Source organism: Euphorbia lathyris, chromosome 3 (assembly GCF_963576675.1).
Source record: "Euphorbia lathyris chromosome 3, ddEupLath1.1, whole genome shotgun sequence".
In the NCBI taxonomy this organism is placed as follows: domain Eukaryota; kingdom Viridiplantae; phylum Streptophyta; class Magnoliopsida; order Malpighiales; family Euphorbiaceae; genus Euphorbia; species Euphorbia lathyris.
This window is the reverse complement of record NC_088912.1, coordinates 26,852,421-26,874,008: the sequence shown is the minus strand read 5'-3', so window position 1 is coordinate 26,874,008 and position 21,588 is coordinate 26,852,421. Positions and strand designations below refer to the sequence as shown.

The following is a 21,588-nucleotide window of genomic DNA, read 5'->3' as shown; positions in this document are numbered from 1 at the left end:
TGCCTCATCTCCCGGTCAATTGATATCATACACAGATGCAGATTGGGCGGGCTGTCCTGACACTCGTCGATCCACCTCAGGCTACTGTGTATATCTCGGTGATAATCTCATTTCTTGGTCTGCTAAAAGACAACCGACACTATCTCGCTCAAGTGCCGAAGCAGAATATCGCGGGGTTGCAAATGTGGTTTCTGAAACTTATTGGATCCGAAACCTTCTACTTGAGCTCGGCTGTCCCATTCAAAAATCCACCGTCGTCTACTGCGACAATGTCAGCGCGGTTTACCTCACAGGTAACCCAGTTCAACATCACAGAACAAAACATGTAGAAATGGATATTCACTTCGTTCGGGAAAGGGTTGCCAAAGGTGAAGTCCGTGTTCTTCATGTTCCATCGAGGTATCAGATTGCTGACATCTTCACAAAAGGACTCCCCTCTCCTCTTTTTGAAGATTTTCGAGCTAGTCTCAATGTTCGGCCTCCGAACACATCGACTACGGGGGAGTATTAGAATATAGTATTTATTCCATACATTATTTATTTGTATTTATCTGCAAAGATATCACTCAACTGAGTTCCCTATTGTTTAGCCTACATTATAGGACCAGTCATTAACTCCTATATAAACTATACGATGTATATATATCGGTTTACTGATCAATAACAATCACGAAACTATTCAATCTGTTACATCGATATGTAATTGGTGCAAAATAAGTAACAAAAATATTTGTGTTTTATAATAGTGTCTGAAATTGACCCAAATTATTAACGTTAGGGATATTTTTGCACATTAACCCTACTAACTCTTGATCATCGTCATTTCGATCTCTTAATCCTGCAACACTAACTCTTATAATAGGTTGAAAGGTATGGGAAGAGAAAAAAATTACATCACAAATAGATGAATATATATTTTTAGAATTTAAGTTTAATAAATTTTTGTATTTAGTTGTTACAAAATAAGCAAGTTTAGTAAGCGGGCGAGACATTTGCAAAGTTGGGAAAGCTAATAAATTTTTATGGACAAGTTTTAGAGAGCTGGTGATACGAAATAAGTTTAGGGAATTAGTGAGACACTTTCAAAGTTTATGGAGCCAGTTTACTACTATAGACAAGTTCATAAAGCTGGTTATGTATTAGGCCTAGAAACAAAATTCAAGCATTATATATATGTGTGATTACTCTGTTCTGAAATGATGTCCAGCTCTAAATGGAGGCGTCTTTGTGGCATTTTAGCTAAGCCAAAGTCGGACACTTTTGAGTTGATGTTTTGTGGTTTGATATCGAAATGGAGAATCCCTTGATCACATCCTTGATGAAGATAATCAATCCCTTTTGATATGCCAAGAGATATATCTTCAAGTCTTCTCCAACCATAATGTCATGTCGGTTATGGAGTTAGTATTGACCTCTAGCTGCGACAGCTTATGGAGTGACTTATATCCATTTTCTGGTAGAGCTTCTAGATTTTATTTTATTTTTGTAAGCAAGCAAAAATTATTAATTGAGCACCTCAAACATCCTTGTTAATTCAATCTAGGAATAGGGTCTCAATTGATAATTTTTGCTTAGTTCTTTGATAGTTTAAGTTGGGTATTATGCCTATATACAACCCTTTGACCCATGTTATATGGTTCACAGCCATGTTCACAGTTCAATAGTAATGAGATGAAGATGCAGTTTTAGCTTCAATTTAGAGGAAGCTTTCAGGAAATTTAACAGGATGGGTCCTCCTAGTCAAGACAGACACTTGTGGTGCTATTGACTTGTGGATCAAGACCAAGCAAAACCATAGAATTTTATTTTTTTTCTACAATGATGTAACCTTGTGCTTTTTTTTATCTTGCTAACAAGACATAGACACTTGTGGTGCTAATTTTATCTTGCTAACAAGAAGATTGCAAAATTATTTTAAAAATATAGAACTGTATTCTTCATCCTGAAATGGTTAGGCTTATCTTTTCATTGTTTATTTTACTTCTAGTATTCCAGATTGCCTTTGCTATAGATACACCTGATTGTCCTCCCTCAACATGTGGAGGAACAAATATCCGTTACCCTTTCAGACTAGAGGCCGATCCAATCAGATGCGGAGATGATCAATATAACCTATCTTGTGAAAATAATTCCACAGTCTTGCATCTATTTAATGGAGGAAAATATCAGGTTCAGGCAATCAACTATGACAACTTCACAATCAGAGTGGTGGATACCGGTGTTGATAAAGATGATTGCTCCTCCATTCCTAGTTTTCCTTTAACAACTAATAGCTTTTCGTTTGGAGATCCATACACCTTGCATAACTTCACATGGGAAAGCTTACCAGCAGAGAATTTGGGTTTCATAAAGTGCCAAAATCCTGTAAACTCTTCTGTTTACATGGATACTAGTCCCTGTATTAACTCTTCACTCGGAATGTATACTTATGCATACTTTGGTGAAATGAAAGGATATGATTTGAGAGACGGTTGCAGCTTAGAAATGATGTCAGTAATGTTGCCAAGAAGTCTATTTGGAAATTATTCTTTCATTGAAGTTCATAGGGAAATGGCATTTGGATTTGAGCTTTCCTGGTACAACATCCACTGTAGAAACTGTAGTTCGCGCAACTGCTACCTAGACAGCAAAGAAAATTTTCATTGCATAAAAACGGGTATGTACATTCTCTGCATTACTATACAATCAATTGTTTTAAACGATTTGGCCACGGTGGCTCTTGTTTTGGGATTAGAGGAAGTTAATTAAAGAGATGCTGCTTAGATAACCTTGAAATTGTCATGAACCGATTCAACTACAAACTAAAGCTGTTAGTTAAGAACTGATTATTAGATCTTATATTAATATATATTGCACAAAAATAACTCAAATTTTTAGTTTCACCAATTTGGTGGGATTTGAAGGTTAACTAAATAACCTCACCTCCGCTCCCTTTAATAAACCTTGTTTAAACTTCCTCCAAGGAGACACTAAAAGGAGACTGCATAGATAACAATAATACTGCTGCAAATTGCTAAAAAATTTGATTTTCAATTGATTCTTGTTCAGTTAAAAATTAATTGTGTACAAAAACTCATCTTTTATTAATAAGATTTGAATTTTGATTGTTTTTGTTGAAAACAAAGCTAAGTAATACAGAAATTAAACAAGCAAAGATCGAACACAAGAATTTGTTAACGAAGTTCGGCAGTTTTGAATTGCCTAGGTCTCCGGGAGCAATGAGCGGTTTTCTTATTGACCGAGTAACTCAAAGATACAGTTTTTACATGTATTTATAATGCGATTACAAATTACCAAAATACCCCTGTACCATACTAAGGGGGCTCTGCCCACGCACCCCCGGCCCACTAATCCTAGCGTGTCAATGTCGTTCCGCTCGATGCGCTCCGCTCCAGATAAGCCCCTTTGATATTATGAGCCATAAACAAATCTCCACCTTGGTGAATAAACCTGCCCCTTAGAAGATAAGCATCCTCTAGACACGCTATGTGGACCGGCTACCACTCAATCTTTGCAACTGCGAATATCCAACAAGTTCAAACAATGTTTTAACTTGTCAGAAGTAACTGGTTTGGTCAACATATCAGCTGCATTCTCTGAAGTATGAACTTTCAGCAACAAAATCTCCTCAGATGCAATCAACTCTCTGATCTTATGATACCTAACAACAATGTGTTTGGTTCTAGTATGATACACCTGGTTCTTTGCCAAATAAATGGCACTCTGACTGTGACAATGCAATTCAACTCCAACTTGCTGAACACCCAATTCTTTCACCAAACCAGTAAGCCATAGAGCTTCCTTTGCAGCTTCAGCTAATGCCATATACTTTGCTTCAGTCATCGACAATGCAATAGTAGACTGAAGAGTTGACCTCCAACAAATAGGTCATCCACCTAGAATAAACACATACCCAGTCATAGACCTCCTATTATCCATATCACCGGCATAATCTGCATCCACATACCCTTCAACCAACGGATCACCATGCTGACCACCAAATAATAACCCATGCCCAACAGTACCTCTCAAATACCTGAAGATCCATTTGACTGCCTCCCAATGTCGCCTTCCTGGATTAGACATGTACTTGCAAACTTGACTAACAATATGAGCTAAATAAGGACGAGTGCATACCATAGCGTACATCAAACACCCAACTGCACTAGCATAAGGAACCTTAGTCATATCTTCAATCTCCTCATCTGTCTCAGGGCACTGTTCTTCAGAAAGTTGGAAGTGATTTGCTAATGGAGTGCTCACAGGCTTTGCATTGCTCATAGCGAATCTGTCTAACACCTTCTCAACATAACCTTGCTGAGATAACCACAGTTTCCTAGAGCTTCTATCTCTACGAATCTCCATTCCAAGAATTTTCTTAGCAGCCCCTAAGTCCTTCATATCAAATTCCTGGCTCAACAAAGCTTTCAAACCAGCAACATCATCCATATTCTTGGTAGCAATCAACATATCATCAACATACAGTAGCAGAAAAATAGAAGAACCATCAGTAAGACTCTTAACATACACACAACAATCATACTCACATCGCTTATAGCCAATCTGAATCATGTAGGAGTCAAACCGTTTATACCACTGCCTCGGGGACTGCTTGAGTCCATACAAAGATCTCTTCAACTTGCAAACCAAATGCTCTTGGCCGGGCTGAACAAAATTTTCAGGCTGCTGCATATAAATCTCCTCCTCCAAATAACCATGCAAGAAAGCAGTTTTCACATCCATCTGCTCTAAATGCAAATCCCGAGTGGCAACAAGAGCAAGTACTGACCTGATTGAAGTGTGTCGGACAACAGGAGAAAATCTTTCATCATAATCCACTCCTTTCTTCTGTGTAAAACCTTTGGCTACCAATCGAGCCTTGAACTTCTCCTCCTCTTTTCTGATACTGATGGCTTCTTCATGAGAACCCACATACACCGAAGAGCTTTCTTTCCTTTTGGAAGTCGAGCCAACTCCCAAGTCTGATTCTTCTGTAAGGACTCCATCTCCTCTACCATTGCACCCATCCATCTTTCTTTCTCCCGGCTAGTGATTGCTTCTTGAAAAGTGGCTGGATCATCACTGCCTATATGAAGTGCATAAGAGACCATGTCTTCAAACTCGAATCTGGTTGGAGCCTTAACATTTGTGCGCTTCTTCCTGTCTCTAGCCAACTTATAGTCCTGCAAATCAGTGGTGCTGGAACCACCTGAAGGTGAATCCGAGCTTTCACCTATCTCAACTGTTTCTGCTGGACTCTGATCTGTATCTATCTGCTCTATCTCTTTATTCTGCTTAGCATGGATTTTTCATCAAAAACATCATCTCTGCTAATCACCATCTTCTTGGCAACTGGATCCCAAAATTTGTAGCCCTTCACACCTCTCTTGTAACCCAGAAAGATACACTGCTTTGATTTTGCATCCAATTTCGACCTCTCATCTCCAGTTACATGCACAAAAGCAGGACAACCAAAAATACGTAAATGACCAATATCAATATCTTTATTAGTCCATACCTCTTCTGCAGTTTTTCCTCCCAAAGATGCTCTTGGTGATCTATTGATGAGATAACAAGCCATACTCACTGCTTCTGCCCAAGAGCGCTTAGGAAGCTCTACATTCAGTCTCAAACAACGAGCCCTTTTAGTCAAAGTCCGATTCATCCTTTCAGCAACACCATTCTGTTGTGGAGTTTTACTCACTGTGAAGTGCCTCTGAATTCCATGATCCTCACAGAACTGGATAAAACTCGAATCTGTGTATTCCGTGTCATTGTCAGTCCTCAAATATTTGATTTTTCTTCCTGTTTGATTCTCCCTCTCCGCTTTCCACAGCTTAAACTTGGCAAAGATTTCAGATTTCTGTTTCAAGAAATATACCCAAACTTTCCTAGAAAAATCATCAGTAAAAGTCACATAATACACAGATTCAGCCAATGAAGACTCTTTGACAGGACCCCATACATCAGAATGCACATAATCAAGAATTCCTTCAGTTGTGTGCTTTTCTTTCTTAAAACTGACCTTTGTCTGCTTCCTAAGAACACAAAACTTACAAAAATCTAACTTGCAACTTTTAACACCATGCAACAGATTTCTTTTATGCAACTCAGCCATACCAGACTCAATAAGATGACCAAGACGCATATGCCACAGTTTTGTATCATCACTACTTGACTCAACAGATTGAACTCCACCTACAACTGTACTCCCTAATAGTTTATATATATTTCTAGCAGTCAATTTTCCCTTCATAACAGCCAATGGCCCTTTTACAATTTTAATGGTTTCTCTATCCTCATCAGCCTTAGGAATAAAACCATTCTTATGTAAAGTACCCATGGAAATCAGATTCTTCTTCACATCGGGAATATGCCTAACATCAATTAAATTCCTAACAATACCATCATACATCCTAATTCTGACATCACCAATACCAGCAATATTACAACATCAATCATCACCCAAATAGACACAACCAGAATTAACTGACCTATATGTGGTAAACCAATCCTTGTTAGGAGTAATATGATAGGAACAACCTGAGTCGAGAATCCAAGCCTCTGACATCTGAGTAGTCGCAATTGAAAGCATATCACCGTCGTCACCATCTGAACTGTCATTCTTTGCCACATTTATAGACTTAGAAGAATTGTTGTTCTGACCATCAGACTGATTCTTCATCATCAGACAGTTCCTCTTAATATGACCCGGTTGTTTGCACTTGTAGCAATGAAACGTCCCTTTGCCCCTGGATTTCGACCTAGAATGTGGTTTTCCAGATTGATCCCTTTCCTTCCTTCTTCCACGATCCTGGTCACTCTTAACAAATAAACTATCACCTTGAGAGGATGCCTCTCCCAAATTCTGCTTCCGCTGGTTATGAGCCAACTCGACCCGGGAGGAAGTTTCATTCCAAACTGCTCTTAGTTTGAGCTAGGAGATGGAACAATACGCTGTTAGACCGGGAGTTTCAAACTTTCCTTTCAACTTTGATAGTTTCCTTTCCATATGTCAGAGTAGTCACCATATGTTCGTAAGAAGGTGGCAATGAACAAAGCAAAATCATCGCTCTGTCCTCATCTTCAATTGCTACCTCGAGTTGGGCTAGGTCTGAGACAATCTGATTGAAAGAGTTTACATGTTGTCCCAGATCGCTACCCTCTTTCATCTTCAACTGATACAGCCTCTGTTTGAGATACAGTTTAGTCGTTAGGGTTTTCGACATAAACTGTGCTTCCAATTTCGCCCATATTTCTCCTGGTTTATTCAAAGCCATCACGTGATACATGACTTCGTCTGCCAAACACAGCCGTATGGTCCCGACCGATTTCGCTTGCAGTTCCCCCCAATCATCCAAATCAATCCCATATGGCTTTCTCGGCTTTAACGCCTTCAACAGCCCTTGCTGCGCTAACAAGTCTTTCATCCTTGTCTGCCATAAACTGAAGTTTCCATGGCCATTGAATTTCGCAACTTCGAATCTCGCACCTCATGACATAGCTTCTCAACGATGCTCTGATACCAATTGTTCAAACCAAAGCTAAATAATACAGAAATTAAACAAGCAAAGATCGAACACAAGGATTTGTTAACAAAGTTCGGCAGTTTTGAATTGCCTACGTCTCCGGGAGCGATGAGCGGTTTTCTTATTGATCGAGTAAACGAGCCGAGCCGCTAATGAGCGGTTCAGTGGTCGGCTCGATAAAGGATTGGTTTAATTCGGTTCGATTAGTAAACGAGCCGCTCGTGAGCATAATTTACTGGTTCGGTTCCTAAATGAGCCGAGCTTGAGAAGGTCAAAACTCGGTTCGAAAGCTCGCAAGCAGACTCGATTAGAACATTTATGAACAAATTTCATTTTATTTTTTTGTAGAAAATTATATAGTTTTGTGTTGGTTCACAAATATCTAAACTTAATATTATTTCATTTGCTATTAGATGAGTTCTTCACAATAATAACTAAGTATTAGACGAACTATTTATAAGCATCTTGTTTATTTATTCACGAACTTTGCTTATGAGTTTGTTTATGTACACAATTAAAAAGTTATTTGCTTACAAACAATTAATGGTTAGATAATTTTTTTAATGAACCAAATTCAAAAAGGAATTTAGGCTCGAAGCTCGGCTCGAGCTCGTTTATTTTCTAATGAGATGAGCCAAGATTGAGTAAACCAAAGCTCGGTTCGGGCCCAAACTCGTTAATTTTATAGCGAAAAGAGCTTGAGCAGGCCAAAGCTCGGCTCGACTTGACTCTATTTGATTACAGTCCTATCTAGCAACAATAAACTAGAGCTGCCCGTAGCAAACTAAAAAATAGAAGCCACGTAAAATTCATATTTAGAGTCCGTTTGTGTTACCTGCTGTTTGCTGTTTACTGTTTTCTGTTACAGTTTGTTGTTTGAAAAGACTGATTTTTCAAAAAGCATGGATTCTCTGCTTTTACAAAAGCTAATTTCAGCTATAAAAGGCAAACAGGAGGTGTCTAACCAAACATCTAAAAACTCTTATTTTCAAAATGAAAAGGCAAACGGAAAATCGAAAATGAGCAATCAAACACCTACTTAGTATATTTAAAAGTCATATGAAGTTTCCACTTAATTTTTAATATATTTGATTATATTTTAATTGTATTATACATATAATATGAAGGTTTTAACTATTCATGGCCGCTCTACGTATACCGCCTATTCATAGGTAACTTCTCTTTTCTCTTAGTAACCATATAATTTAAAGTCATATATCCGTGTGTTGCGCATGCTAATTTAATATTTTTTTATATCTTTTATATTAATTATTTTGAAAAATGTTTTTCTTAGTGATAATTATTATTATATTTTACACAATTCTTTATGAACGAATTTAGGAAATACAATCTGGAAAATTTTCAACGAAAATTTCCATACAAGAAAGAGATCGAGTCCAAATTGGCAAATGGTGTGCAACAACATTCACTTGCCGTCTTTTATAAACAAATTCAACTGAAGCAAAACTATGTGTCAACTTAATTATATCTCCAAGAACTACACTGTGCCAATTGGATAAATTTTGAACTCCTTTTAGTAATGAAATGGCCGAAATGGAATTAGATGCAACTAGGATCTCTTGAAAACCACAGTTCTTAACCACACACAAAGAAAACAAAATCGCTAATAATTTAGCGTGTAAAGCAGATATAGTGGTACCAATAGGCCCTCCACCAGAAATTGAAATCAACTCATTGCTATCATGAACCACTCTTCCGAAAGAACATTGGCATGTTGTCACAACTGAGTTTAACGAACTTGAAATCTGGAAGCTGCCAACCAACCTTATACCTGTAGAATCGCTAGAATAAAATTGTCCACCTGCAATTAAATTATTAAAGACCTGCTAATCACCTAAGCCGCCAATTAATTCAATTCCATGCACTTGTGTAACATCCACACCATAATTAATTAATTCACTAACACCAGGTCTATTAACAATAGCTTGGCCACAAAAATCTGTCCCATAATAATTAAATTCCTCAAAAAGCTAGCATCCTCGGCAGGACCAGAATTAGACATCCATGAACTAATTCCTTCACAATTTCCATTTCATCAATCTAATCACTCCAAAACGGGGTTTATCATGAATTACATGATTCCTTTCAAATCAGATGGAATGAATAATTCCACGAAACATAGAAAACTTCATTGATGGTAAAAATTTAAAAACGGCTGCAAACCACTCTAGATAATTCAGACCTTCAATATTATACGCACGGTATAATATATTCGCATGTTTCCAATACAAATAAGTGTCAGAACAATCTTTAAAAATATGGAGTAACATTTCAGTATGAAAACCACAAAAGCAACATTGGCCAAACACATTAATTCTTTTTTTTTTCAAGAGATTATCAAGACAAAGCAAGATATTGGCCGCATTCCAAATAGTGTGAATAAACTTTAATGGTGCTTTGACCTTCTAGAGAGATTTCCAAAAAGCACTGACCCTGATGAAGATGAGGCCAATGATGAAGAAAGCTTCAAAATTCCCATTGCTATCCTATAACCCGATTTCACAAGATAATTACCCTTTTTTGAAAAGGTCCATAATAAAGTATAAGTGATATTTCTTCTACTTAATCGATTTTCAAAATAGAATCAGCAACATCCGTTGAAAAACAGAAATAAATTAACTCCCTTTTCCAACAGAACTCATCAAAGTCAATCTAGCAAGAAACACCGGACATCTGGAATTCAACCTGAATCCAATAAATTAACGGATCTTTCCCTTCCTGCAACAACTACCATCAATGATAACTTGTCGAGCCTTTACAAGACTCCGCCAAATATGACTAGCACAAAACCCCACACTAGACTCCATAACACCCACCCTTGGAAACTACTTATGCTTAAAAACTTGGGAACATAGAAACTCGGGAAATTCAATCATTCTCCAAATTTGCTTTGCAAGCATAGCAAGATTAAAAGCATAAATATTCTTAAAAGACAAACCTCCCTCATCCTTAGATAAACATAATCTTTCCCAACTAATCCAATGAATACGTTTTTTACCCGGCTCATGATTCCACCAAAATCTAGCCATTAATTGCTCTAACATAAAGATTTTGGGAGCAAAAAACAACTCATTATATATTGGGGAACCTTTTTAGAACGACCAATAATAGATGGTAAACCCATGTATTTCTCAAAAGACTCTACTTCACGCACCCCTAACAAGTCTGTACACCTGGAGCGATTATCAACACTCACCCTTTTACTAAAAGAAATATCAATTTTTTCATAGTTAATTCTATGCCCAGAAGCAGCTTCATACATACTCAACAACTCTCTAACAGCAGAACACTCACTAGCTGTAGCTTGAAAAAAGATAACTGAAGATGTGAAATAGATGGCCTGGAATCGCCAACCCAAATACCATGCAAAGCTCTATTAATCTGAGATTTCCTAATCAATGTTGAAAGCCCTTCCGCACAAATTAAAAACAAATAAGGTGATAGAGGATCCCCTGACGGAGACCACTGCTCGGCTTAACAAAGCCTTTTGGCACCCCATTTATAAAGAAAGAAAAGGAAACGGAAGACAGACAGCTTTGAATCAAATTAACCATCAAATCGGAAAACCCATAACACTCATCATATCTTTCACAAAGCACCACTCCACCCTATTATATCAGACACCCTTCTTGTTACTAATTTTATACTCCATTGAATGGAATAATTCAAAAGCAATTATGGCATTGTCTGTAATCAACCGATTCGGACAAAAGCACTCTAAAAAGGATGAATAAATGAATGCAAACAATATTTAAACCGATTTTCCGGAGTTTTAGAAATAAGCTTATATTGAAATTAAGTGGAAAAAACAGCTCTTAAATTGATTTGATTAATTAGGGCCCGTTTGTTTTACCTGATGTTTGCTTCCTGTTACGCTTTGCTGTTTGAAAATGTTGTTTTTCCAAAAATCAAAGATTCCATGCTTTTATAAAAAAGCTACTTTTTAGCTACAAAAGACAAACAAGAAGTGTCTAACCAAACAACTAAAACTCGCAATTGAAAATAAAATAGGAGGTCAAAAAGCAGCAACCAAATACCCTTTTAGTATCCATATAAACACTAATGTAATTTATATAAACACTAATATAATTTATATATTACTAACAATTAACTAGTTAATTAGTTCTATTTTTTGTGTAGTGGAAATTAATTGTGTTTTTTTTTTTGAAATGATATATTGTAGATGTTGTCTACAGAGTAGGCTTCGCAGTTCATGGTAATTTAACTTAACCTTCATATATAAGTTTCTGTCAAATATAGTTTTAGTATTCTCCTTAACGAATATAGATATTTATAAGTAGGCTTAATATATCATTTCCCCCTTTAACTTGTTTAAAAAAATTTGATTGGTCCCTTAACTTTTAAAATGTTTCAGTAGCTCCCTCAATTTGTATAAAATGTTCAGTTAGCTACTTGAACTTGCGTAAAATGTAATCAATTCATCACTCGATTGCAAAAAATAAAGTTAAATGCGGAAGATGTATTGCACGCGTTTTAGAATGTTATTACATAATTCACAGAATAGATTAAAAATTAAATTCTTACTTGCTCAACTACAAAACTTATACCATATACCCCGACCTTTGTCGTTTGACTTTTCTTAAGATGCGTACCGAAAATGCGTACAATACATCTGCTGCATTTAACTTATTTTGTTTTTTTACAACTAAGTAATCAATTGATTAAATTTTACGCAAGTTCAGAGAACTATCGGACACTTTAAAAATTCAGGGGATAATCAAACTTTTTGGACAAGTTGTGACGGTAAATGATTTATTAAGGTTTATATATATAATCATTATGATATTCATTTATTCTTGTAAAAAACAATTATTATTATTATTATTATTGTTTTGCAGGTTGGTGCACGTATGTTTTGAATATATGTGGTAAGTACTATTTCAACACTTACAACTAGATAACTTTGTGGACAAAATATATAGGGCTAATTATAAATCTAGCCTAATTAAGAGGGGCCTTTTACATATTTAACCCACTTTGCTTCCATCTTATCAAATTAGACACTTTCAACCATTTTGGACAAAATTATCCTTAGTTCTATTCAATCATCGTTGTACAACCATTTTGGACAAAATTATCCTTAGTTCTATTCAATCATCGTTCTACTTCTTCTTCTTCTTCTTCTTCTTCTTCAATTTCTGATACCAATCATTATCGATTTTTGAGATTATTGACGTATTACGTTCAATTTCCATTAGAAATTGTATGTTTTTAGCTTATACGCTTGCTTTTCTCGTTGGTCTTGCCTCTTTCTTCATCTGTAATGGTATCGTTTCAATTTGCTCTATTTTCCATAAATTTTCTCTAAATATTATTTTTAGCACTTTCAAAAAACTTTTTTGAAAATTGTAACTTCATTAATTACATATATCTTTGAAATAGAAGTCTAACAACTCTCCTCCTTTCCCCAAATTCTGTCGATCCCTTTTTTTCCCTAATTCTCTTCAAAAAAAATTTCCTCCATCGCTACCCAACAGTGGCAGAAAATGGCAACCCAGTAAACACAAATAATACCAATTTCGTTTCCAAATCCCTTCAATCGGCCCATCTGACACACCAAATATCTCTTGGGAACAAGAAGACCAAGTCTTCAGTTGGATTATCTCTTCTCTCTCAACTGATGTGCTACCTCAGATAGTAGGGGCTGAAGTTGCTGCTGATGCCTGGAAAAAGCTAAACAAAGCTTACTCAATTGGCTCGCGATCTCAAGTAACGGATCTCAAATATGGCCTATATAATTTAAAAAGAGAAAAATGAAAGTACCTCTTCCTATGTACAAAATGCAAAACTCCTTAACGATCAGCTAACTACCTGGCAGACCATTTGTTCGTGCTCTCGAAGCTCGGTTAGTAAACGTGTCATATGATGATTTAATTGGTCTCTTGTTGAGGGAAGAAAGACAATTAAATCGTGAAAATGCAACACCCATGTTTTCTCCATCTGTCAATTACTCCGCCAGAAACAACAGTCGTTTTAGAGGCCGTGGCAGAACCAATTACTCTAGTAATCAATATCATGGAAATACCAGTACCATGTCTGCTCCTCTTGATGCCGGCAGCATCACTTGTCACAAATGTAGAGGCGTTGGGCATATCAGCAAACAGTGTCCATTGCCCCACTTCAATCTAAACACCCGAAGTAACATCAGACCCTCTTCCATGACAACCACCACTAATCCCAGCGCCTCAGATTGGCTTGTTGACTTCGGTACGACTTATCATCTAACTGCGAACCTAGAGAATCTCCATGTCCGAAAGATGGCCCTGAAGAAGTAACTATAGGATTCGAACCCTGGCCACTTCACTTATACTCCATGCTGGATACCACTGAGACAATTGCTTTTCTTTTATATTATGTCGTGCGCTGCTTAATATACCATTGTCCTTATAGCTTCTATTGTTTTTTTTTTTTTGAAAAAAATAGTCTTTATTAATCATCAATTGAAAGAGCAGTACAAGCAAAAACAGGAGGAAAGTCTAACCAAACCCCTCTATCAGACTGGGAGATCGCAGCTCTAGCACAGGCGTGAGCTAACCAATTCGCTGATCTACGGACAAAGGTGACAGAACAACTAGTAATACTCTGTATTAGGTACTGGCAGTCGCCGATTAACAGGTCCAGGCACGAATTGCTTCTAATTTCTCGCCCTAAGGCATACACTAGAGTTTGAGATTCTGATTCTAGAATTATATTCTCCCAACCCGTCTCTACTATCCAGCTAAGAGCTTCACGGCACGAGAGGACTTCGATCAGAAAAGGATCGAGAGAGCACTGCAAAACGCCATTAGCCCCGCTACAAACCTCCCGTCCGAGTCTCAGAGGACAAAGCCATAACCTCCCATGTTCGCCTCGTTGAAACAGGCTCCATCCATATTCATTTTCCACGAGCCTTCAGCTGGCGCCACCTATTTTTGGTTTGAATTGGTTTGGCTTGCACTTGCACATCTGTCGACAGGGTTAGCAGCACGCCATTGTTGGAGAAAGGTAACCGCTTTGTGATACGTTAAACCTGTTGGAACTGCTGCACTCCTCCAAACCATGTTATTCCGATTTAACCAGATGCACCAGCAAATTGCCATCGTCTGAACTGTATCTACCAAGACGTTAGGCCTGCTGATATAGTGCCAAAACTCAGCAAAGTTTGTGAAGCAGTTTCCACGTATACCCGTCGTTGCATAATCCACACGTGTTTGCTGTATGGACAATCAACCAGAGCATGCAGTGTTGTTTCCGCCTCCCCCTGACACATCAGACAGGTTACCGTAACCGGAATGTGGCGACTCGATAGAGCCACCTTCGTAGGGAGACAATCGGATATTGACCTCCACATAAAAACACGGACCTTCGGTGGAATTCGTAATCTCCACACAGCAGCCCAGTTAATATTCAAACCAGCAGCCTGATCCCCTTCCTCCACATCTCTCAATCTCCGGTAAGCGGCCTTTATGGAAAACATCCCTCGTATGTCCCAGTGCCAGCCCCACGAATCAGTTACTTCGCGACGACTGAAAGGGATCCTTCTGATCAACTCAACGTCTCTTTCGTTGAATAATCCGTTTACAATATTCATGTCCCATTGACGGCTGTCAGGGGTGCGAAGGCTACTGACCGTCATACAGTTCCATCCGTCAGGCCGCAGGCTCTCTACATACGGGAACGTGTCGTCTGGCAACCATGGGTCCTCCCAAATTCGGATGTCATTTCCAGAACCAGTGACCCGTCTAGCCCCTGAAATAAGCAGGCTCTGTGAAGCCATTATACTCCCAAATATTGCTGTATTGTTTAATATTTGACGTGTGCACTTATTAATATCGATTAAATATGCATAACAATGAATTATTAATATATAAAAAAAGAAATGTGCATAATAATGAATCATTAATAGAAAAAAATCCAAGAAAATGCTCTAATTTCTTATTTATTTAACTCCTCTATATTTTTATAATTTATGTTTTAAAATGTTAAGGACGATGTTCTAAATATTGTTACATATGTTCTAAACTTTATAATTTGTGTTCTAAAAATTAAGTATAATGTTTTAAAAAAGTCAGTAAATATATGGATCATTTTTACATTTGTTTTATAATATAATCTATAACTCATATTCTAAAAAACATAACGTATATTCTAAAGTTTATAGTTTGTGTTCCAAAAATTAAGTATTATGTTCTAAAACAATCAGTAGATATCTGGATCGTTTTTGCATTTGTTCTATAATATAATTTATAACTCATGTTCGAAAAAACATAACGCATGTTCTAAAAAACATAACGTATGTTCTAAAAAATATGTCGTACGTTCTAAACTTCATAGTTCATGTTTTAAAAGTTAAAATATATGTTCTAACGTATGTTTTAAAAATTGCATTTTTTTTATATAAATAAAATATTAATATGAAATTTTATTAAAATATATAATATATTTTTATTTAAAAAATACAGTATTAGATTTTTTTTTAGCATCAGATGCACTTAATAATATATAAATAAAAGAATTGTATAATGGACAAACAAAAACAAGTGTCCCAACGATAAGATATGAGCGTGTGTGCTTCTCTACATCTCGAGGTTCGAACCCCTCCTCCTCCCTTATTTTCTCATTTAATTGTTGATTAAAAGTGGTGAGATTTAAGGACCCAATTTTTTTTATTATTATACAACATCTAATTAAATTTTTTTATTATATTTATTATGTTAAAACATCTATATATGAATGTAGTTGAAACCGGACTATTTGTATAACAATTGGAAGGTTATTACTAAATAGAGGTTTGTACGAAAAACAATTCTCAATGTGTAAAAACTTCTTTCTAAATCTATCCGGCTTCTTTAGAGCAATAAACTTTGCCCTAAATGCTTCCAAATCTCCAAACCGTAACCCATTTAGCAGTCCAAACTCCCAATCTCCACATCTCAACTCAGTACCTCTAACTTTGAAGCAAAGCTCCCTTTGATCTCTCTTGTTAAAAGTGTATGACAGATGACTCCTGCAAATTGTGTAAGTTTCATCTCACAATACTGCCCGAAGCAACTCTGCTTAAATAGCTTTTTTTGATTTGATGTTAAATTGTTTATTTTTTTGCTGAATCTCGGTTACACCTAACTGTGATGACGCTTTCCGTTCCAAATGCTTTTTCATACTTATATTCTGAACCTTCCTTGGCTTTCTTCGAGGCAGAAGTCGTCTGTTTGGAAGAAGAGACATGCTCATCTCTTCTTCATCTTTTGTCCAGAATCATGCTGAAATTTATTGCAGATATATCATAAGCTAACATACAAGTAAGCTAATAAAGAAGTTAAGCTAAAATAAGCTAACATAGACTAAAATAAGAGAGATATCAACAATTAGGTTGTCGATATCTATGTGATATCGACAATCAGGTTGTCAGTATTAGAGTATATTATTTGCACTTATCTGTATATTCAATACACAACTAAACTCCTTAGTTATAGCCTAGAATATAGGATGAGTATTTCACTACAATGTAATCACATACTCTGTATATATTGGTTTTACACATGAATAACAATCACTGAGCTATTCACATTGTTACATGGTATCAGAGACCAAACCCTAACCTACCTCTCTCTCCTTCCTCTCTATCTTCCCAAAACCGAAACCCTAAAGCTCACCCCCCCCTCGGCCGCCGCCGCCGCCGCCGATCACCCCTCCTCCTCTCGGCCGTAGTCGCCGATTTCATCTCCTCCCCACCAAAAATCATGATAAACACTTCCGCAAGCTCGAACAATGAAACTCCTCAAACTCATAATTCCGAAACCCTAAACACAAATCCAGATAAATCAAACAACACTCACCCATCCCTCACAGTTTCTAATATATCCACCTTCATCAAAATTACCTTAGACAATGAAAAAGGACCTTACCCAACCTGGGCTGCTCTGTTTAAGCTTCATGCCAAAGCTTTCCAGGTCCTGGACCACATCATCCCTCCTGCTTCCGCCGACCCTATGATAACCACAAACCCTGATCTCTGGTCTCGAATTGACGCGGTTGTCCTACAATGGATATACAGCACTATCTCACTTGAATTGCTTCACACCATCATAGAACCTGACTCCACTGCCGTTTGAGCCTGTACCCGCCTACAGGATATCTTCTCTGACAACAAACATTCCCGCGCCCTGTTCCTTCAACAAGAGTTCTCCAAAATCAAATTAGATGATTTTTCTGACATCTCATCTTATTGTCAACACATCAAATCTATTTCTGATCAATTATCCAACGTCGACAGCCCTATCACCAATGATCAGATGGTTCTGCAACTCATCTCTGGACTGACCGAAGCTTATGATACTGTTGGAACACAGATCCGACACGGAGACCCCCTTCCGACATTTCCCAAAGCCCGTTCAATGCTGATTCTCGAAGAAACAGCCCGTGCTCGAAAATCCGTCACCCCTACGGATTTTGTCGCACTGGTTGCCGCCACCTCAGCGCCACCGCCATCTTCCTATTCTCCTACGCGGCCGCCGCACCACCGTGCACCTTATTATTCGCGCGGCAGCAGAAACGGAGGGCGGTACAATCGCGGCAGACATGGGGGACGACACCAATCCCGCTCCACCGGATCCCACCCGCGGTACCCGTACAGTCAACCATGGGCTCCACATTCCCCCTGGCCACCACAACAACCATGGGCCACCCCACCATGCCCATACCCTACAAACACATGGGCTAACCCGATGCCCTCCGGCAGTCCATCTCAACCAGGGATACTTGGTCCTCGGCCTAATATGCACTAAACACATCTTAATGTAGCCAATCAGGCTTATGTTCCAACTGATATTGCCACTGCCATGCATACTATGTCAATCACACCACCTCCTGATCAGTGGCACATGGACACAGGAGCCACGGCTCACATGACGGCTCACAAAGGTACGCTCACTTCTTATTTTGATTCAAGCCTCAATGATAAAATAATTATCGGTAATGGTCATTGTATTCCTATTTGTGGTTCTGGTAATGCATCCTTAAACACTAAATCTCACCCATTAAAGTTGAACAATGTTTTGCATGCACCCAAACTCATTAAGAACCTTATTGCATTCACATTGTTACAGTCAGTATCTATGTGATATTGTCAATCAGGTTGTCGGTGATATCGTCAATTAGGTTGTCGATATCTATGTGATATCGACACATACCGACCAAACACTTATCAATTGGAAATAGGATATCGATTGTTATAGACAAATATATGCACGAAAATAGAAAATAAACAAGGAATGTAGGGTTTGTCGATATCACTTTGATATCGGCAACTGCAAACCCAGATGAACCCTAAAACCAAAAGAAGTAAGCAAAACAAAAGATTCCTTCTCAAACCCAGCAAATGTACATACAATACAAGAACCCATAAGTAAAATCAAGTTATTTACCCTAGTTTTCGTCATTCCTTCTGCATCCGCTTCATTCTTTGCGCTTTGCGTTCTCGCCATGTCCACTCGAAGTTAGAGAGATTCGCCAAAGGAAATCGTCGGATTCACGCAATGAATCGCCGGAAAGTGTAAGTTAGAAAGATCATGGGGTGTTAGGTTAGAGAGAGCGGGGTGTTAGAGAAATGAATTTCTTTCATTTATGACGAGGGCAAAGTTGGAAGTATTTGTTGAAATAGGTTAGTTTTGTAAACCTAAAAAGGGCTAGTTTAGTAATTGTCTCTATAAATAATTGTAAGAGTTTTATGGATAAATATAAGCATCATTGAAAAATATTAAATATTTAGACTTGGAAGTTTGAGTTTGTATATTTAATTTATAGATAATTTCAATAGTTTTTATGACTAAACTCTAATCTTATAAATTAGAGGTTATTCCTAAGTAGAATATACTTATGTGGAAGTTATTCCTACATGCAACATTTGGCTTTAAATTCTTGGTGAATGTTTTTTAACAAATGACACCTTTTAAGTAATTATTAGGAAATAATTTTAATGCAATCTTAATCCTTTAATGTATGCTGTCTAATTCACATATTTCTTTCTTAATTAATGAAGGTGGTGGTGATCAGCTAAAACTAGATATATTTAGAAGAATACGAGGTATGTTCGTTCACATTTGGTTGCTTACTTGACTATAAGCTTTTAATTTGAATATTTATGCACTAAACTAGTATTTATGAATATTTAAGTTTTAAATAAATAAAATTCATAATGATGGAATGGTAGATTATTCCATAGGAAGTGAGAACACGAGGCAGTTAAGGAGTTATGAAATTGTTTTTAATTTTATTAAGTTGTGAATTTTATTTACTTTTATGATCATAATTTATATTTTTAAATAAAAAGCTTTTATAGCTGATATGGACATATTTATTTTTCATATTCCACAGAACAGAATTTCAACTGGTTTGGCCGATTAAATTGTCCCATATATGTCATTTATGCATTGGGTTTCGCTGGTAAGAGCTAGCGTCTTAACTACAGATGACAATGTATAAAATTTATAAGATTATTACTCCTTGCTATTTAATGCTTTAAAAAAATTCTTCCAGGAATTATTCTGACCCTAAGATTTCTATCTGGGATGCCACTGGTAGTAGCCTTTTTAATCTATAAGTGGCGAAGGAGACATCTATCAGGCTACGACACAATTGAAGAATTTCTCCAAGGCCAAAACAATCTTATGCCGATAAGATATGCTTACTCAGACATCAAGAAGATGACCGGAGGCTTCAAGGAACTGTTGGGTAAAGGAGGCTTTGGTTCTGTCTATAAAGGAAAACTTCGTAGTGGTCAATTTGCTGCAATTAAGATGTTAGAAAAATCTAAAGCCAATGGACAAGATTTTATCAATGAAGTTGCAACCATTGGCAGGATTCACCATGCTAATGTTGTGCGATTGATTGGTTTTTGTTCCGAGAGATCAAAGCATGCTCTCGTATACGAATTCATGTTTAATGGATCTCTTGACACTCATATTTTTAATCCAGAAAGATCTCTTTCTTTAAGTTGGGAAAAACTATACGAGATTTCTCTCGGAGTTGCTCGTGGTATTGAATATCTCCATAGAGGTTGCGACATTCAAATTCTTCATTTTGATATTAAGCCTCACAATATTCTTCTCAACGAAAATTTCACTCCAAAAATTTCAGATTTTGGGCTTGCCAAGCTCTATCCTACGAGAGGAAGCATTGCGTCTCTCACGGCTGCAAGGGGAACCATAGGATACATGGCACCAGAGTTATTTTACAAGAATATTGGACGTGTCTCGTACAAAGCAGATGTGTACAGTTTCGGCATGTTGCTGCTGGAAATGGCAGGGAAAAGGAAGACCTTGAAAGCTCCACCATCGGATGCACCAGAAGAGAATTTGAGCCAAATATACTATCCATTTTGGGTTTACGATAAGCTCTCAGATGGGAAGTTAGAAATTGAAGATGCAACAGATGAAGAGAATGAAATAGTAAGGAAAATGATCATAACAGGATTGTGGTGCATACAAATGGAACCATCAAATCGGCCTCCAATGAACAAAGTTGTGGAGATGCTTGAAGGAGATTTGGAAGATCTGCAATTGCCTCAGAGACCTCTTTTATATCCAGCAACATCAATGCATTACTTTCTTATGTTAGCCGATTATATTAGAGGTTAGCTGATTACTTTTTTATTAGAAGAATTGACTAACTGATTTAACTAGTCCATTACTTTCTTATGTTGAAAATTAACTATTGTTTTCTTCTTTAATACAACTTTATACAAATGGTTAAATATTCATGTTTATCAATAATATTACAAACAATATTCTTACTATAAATTAGTGTTCAATATATCATTAAATGGCTTCCTGTTTTGATCTTCCAAGCATAGAAGGAATATCGGGTACTTTGGCAAATGTCTTATTTCTTTAGCATTGAGCAGCTAGATCCTTCAATGGTGACTTGTGATCATTGGCACTAACAAATTAACATTTAACCAAAGGCTGATGTTAAAAATAAATGAGTTATTATCAGACAGTAGCGAGCAACTAACTCAATGTATAACATGTGAATGTTTTGC

General features: G+C 37.1%; 1 protein-coding gene across 10 annotated transcripts; it reads left to right on the top strand.

Moving 5' to 3' along the window:
- Positions 1–1,202: 1,202 nt before the first annotated feature.
- Positions 1,203–21,312, top strand: LOC136222433 (rust resistance kinase Lr10-like). Of its 10 annotated transcripts, XM_066010186.1 has the most exons (9): positions 1,203–1,456; positions 1,988–2,656; positions 8,657–8,701; positions 11,734–11,766; positions 12,410–12,439; positions 19,588–19,632; positions 19,923–19,991; positions 20,085–20,603; positions 20,685–21,312. In XM_066010186.1, exons 1-9 carry the CDS (start codon positions 1,387–1,389, stop codon positions 21,182–21,184), a joined length of 1,980 nt encoding a protein of 659 aa, XP_065866258.1. In that variant the 5' UTR covers positions 1,203–1,386; the 3' UTR covers positions 21,185–21,312. The 10 variants fall into 10 exon arrangements, with proteins under 10 accessions (XP_065866258.1, XP_065866252.1, XP_065866253.1 ...); XM_066010180.1 differs by having other exon boundaries at positions 1,204–1,456; positions 20,085–21,312; XM_066010181.1 differs by having other exon boundaries at positions 1,204–1,456; positions 1,645–2,656; positions 20,085–21,312.
- Positions 21,313–21,588: the final 276 nt, after the last annotated feature.

What these genes read in the sequence shown, in the direction of transcription:
- LOC136222433 (XM_066010180.1), top strand. Translation starts at nt 1,387, where the DNA reads ATGTCGGTTATGGAGTTAGTATTGACCTCTAGCTGCGACAGCTTATGG. An exon ending in TGACTTATATCCATTTTCTG is followed by an intron (nt 1,457 to 1,987) that starts GTAGAGCTTCTA and finishes TTTTACTTCTAG; the next exon opens with TATTCCAGATTGCCTTTGCT. An exon ending in TTTTCATTGCATAAAAACGG is followed by an intron (nt 2,657 to 8,656) that starts GTATGTACATTC and finishes TATAATATGAAG; the next exon opens with GTTTTAACTATTCATGGCCG.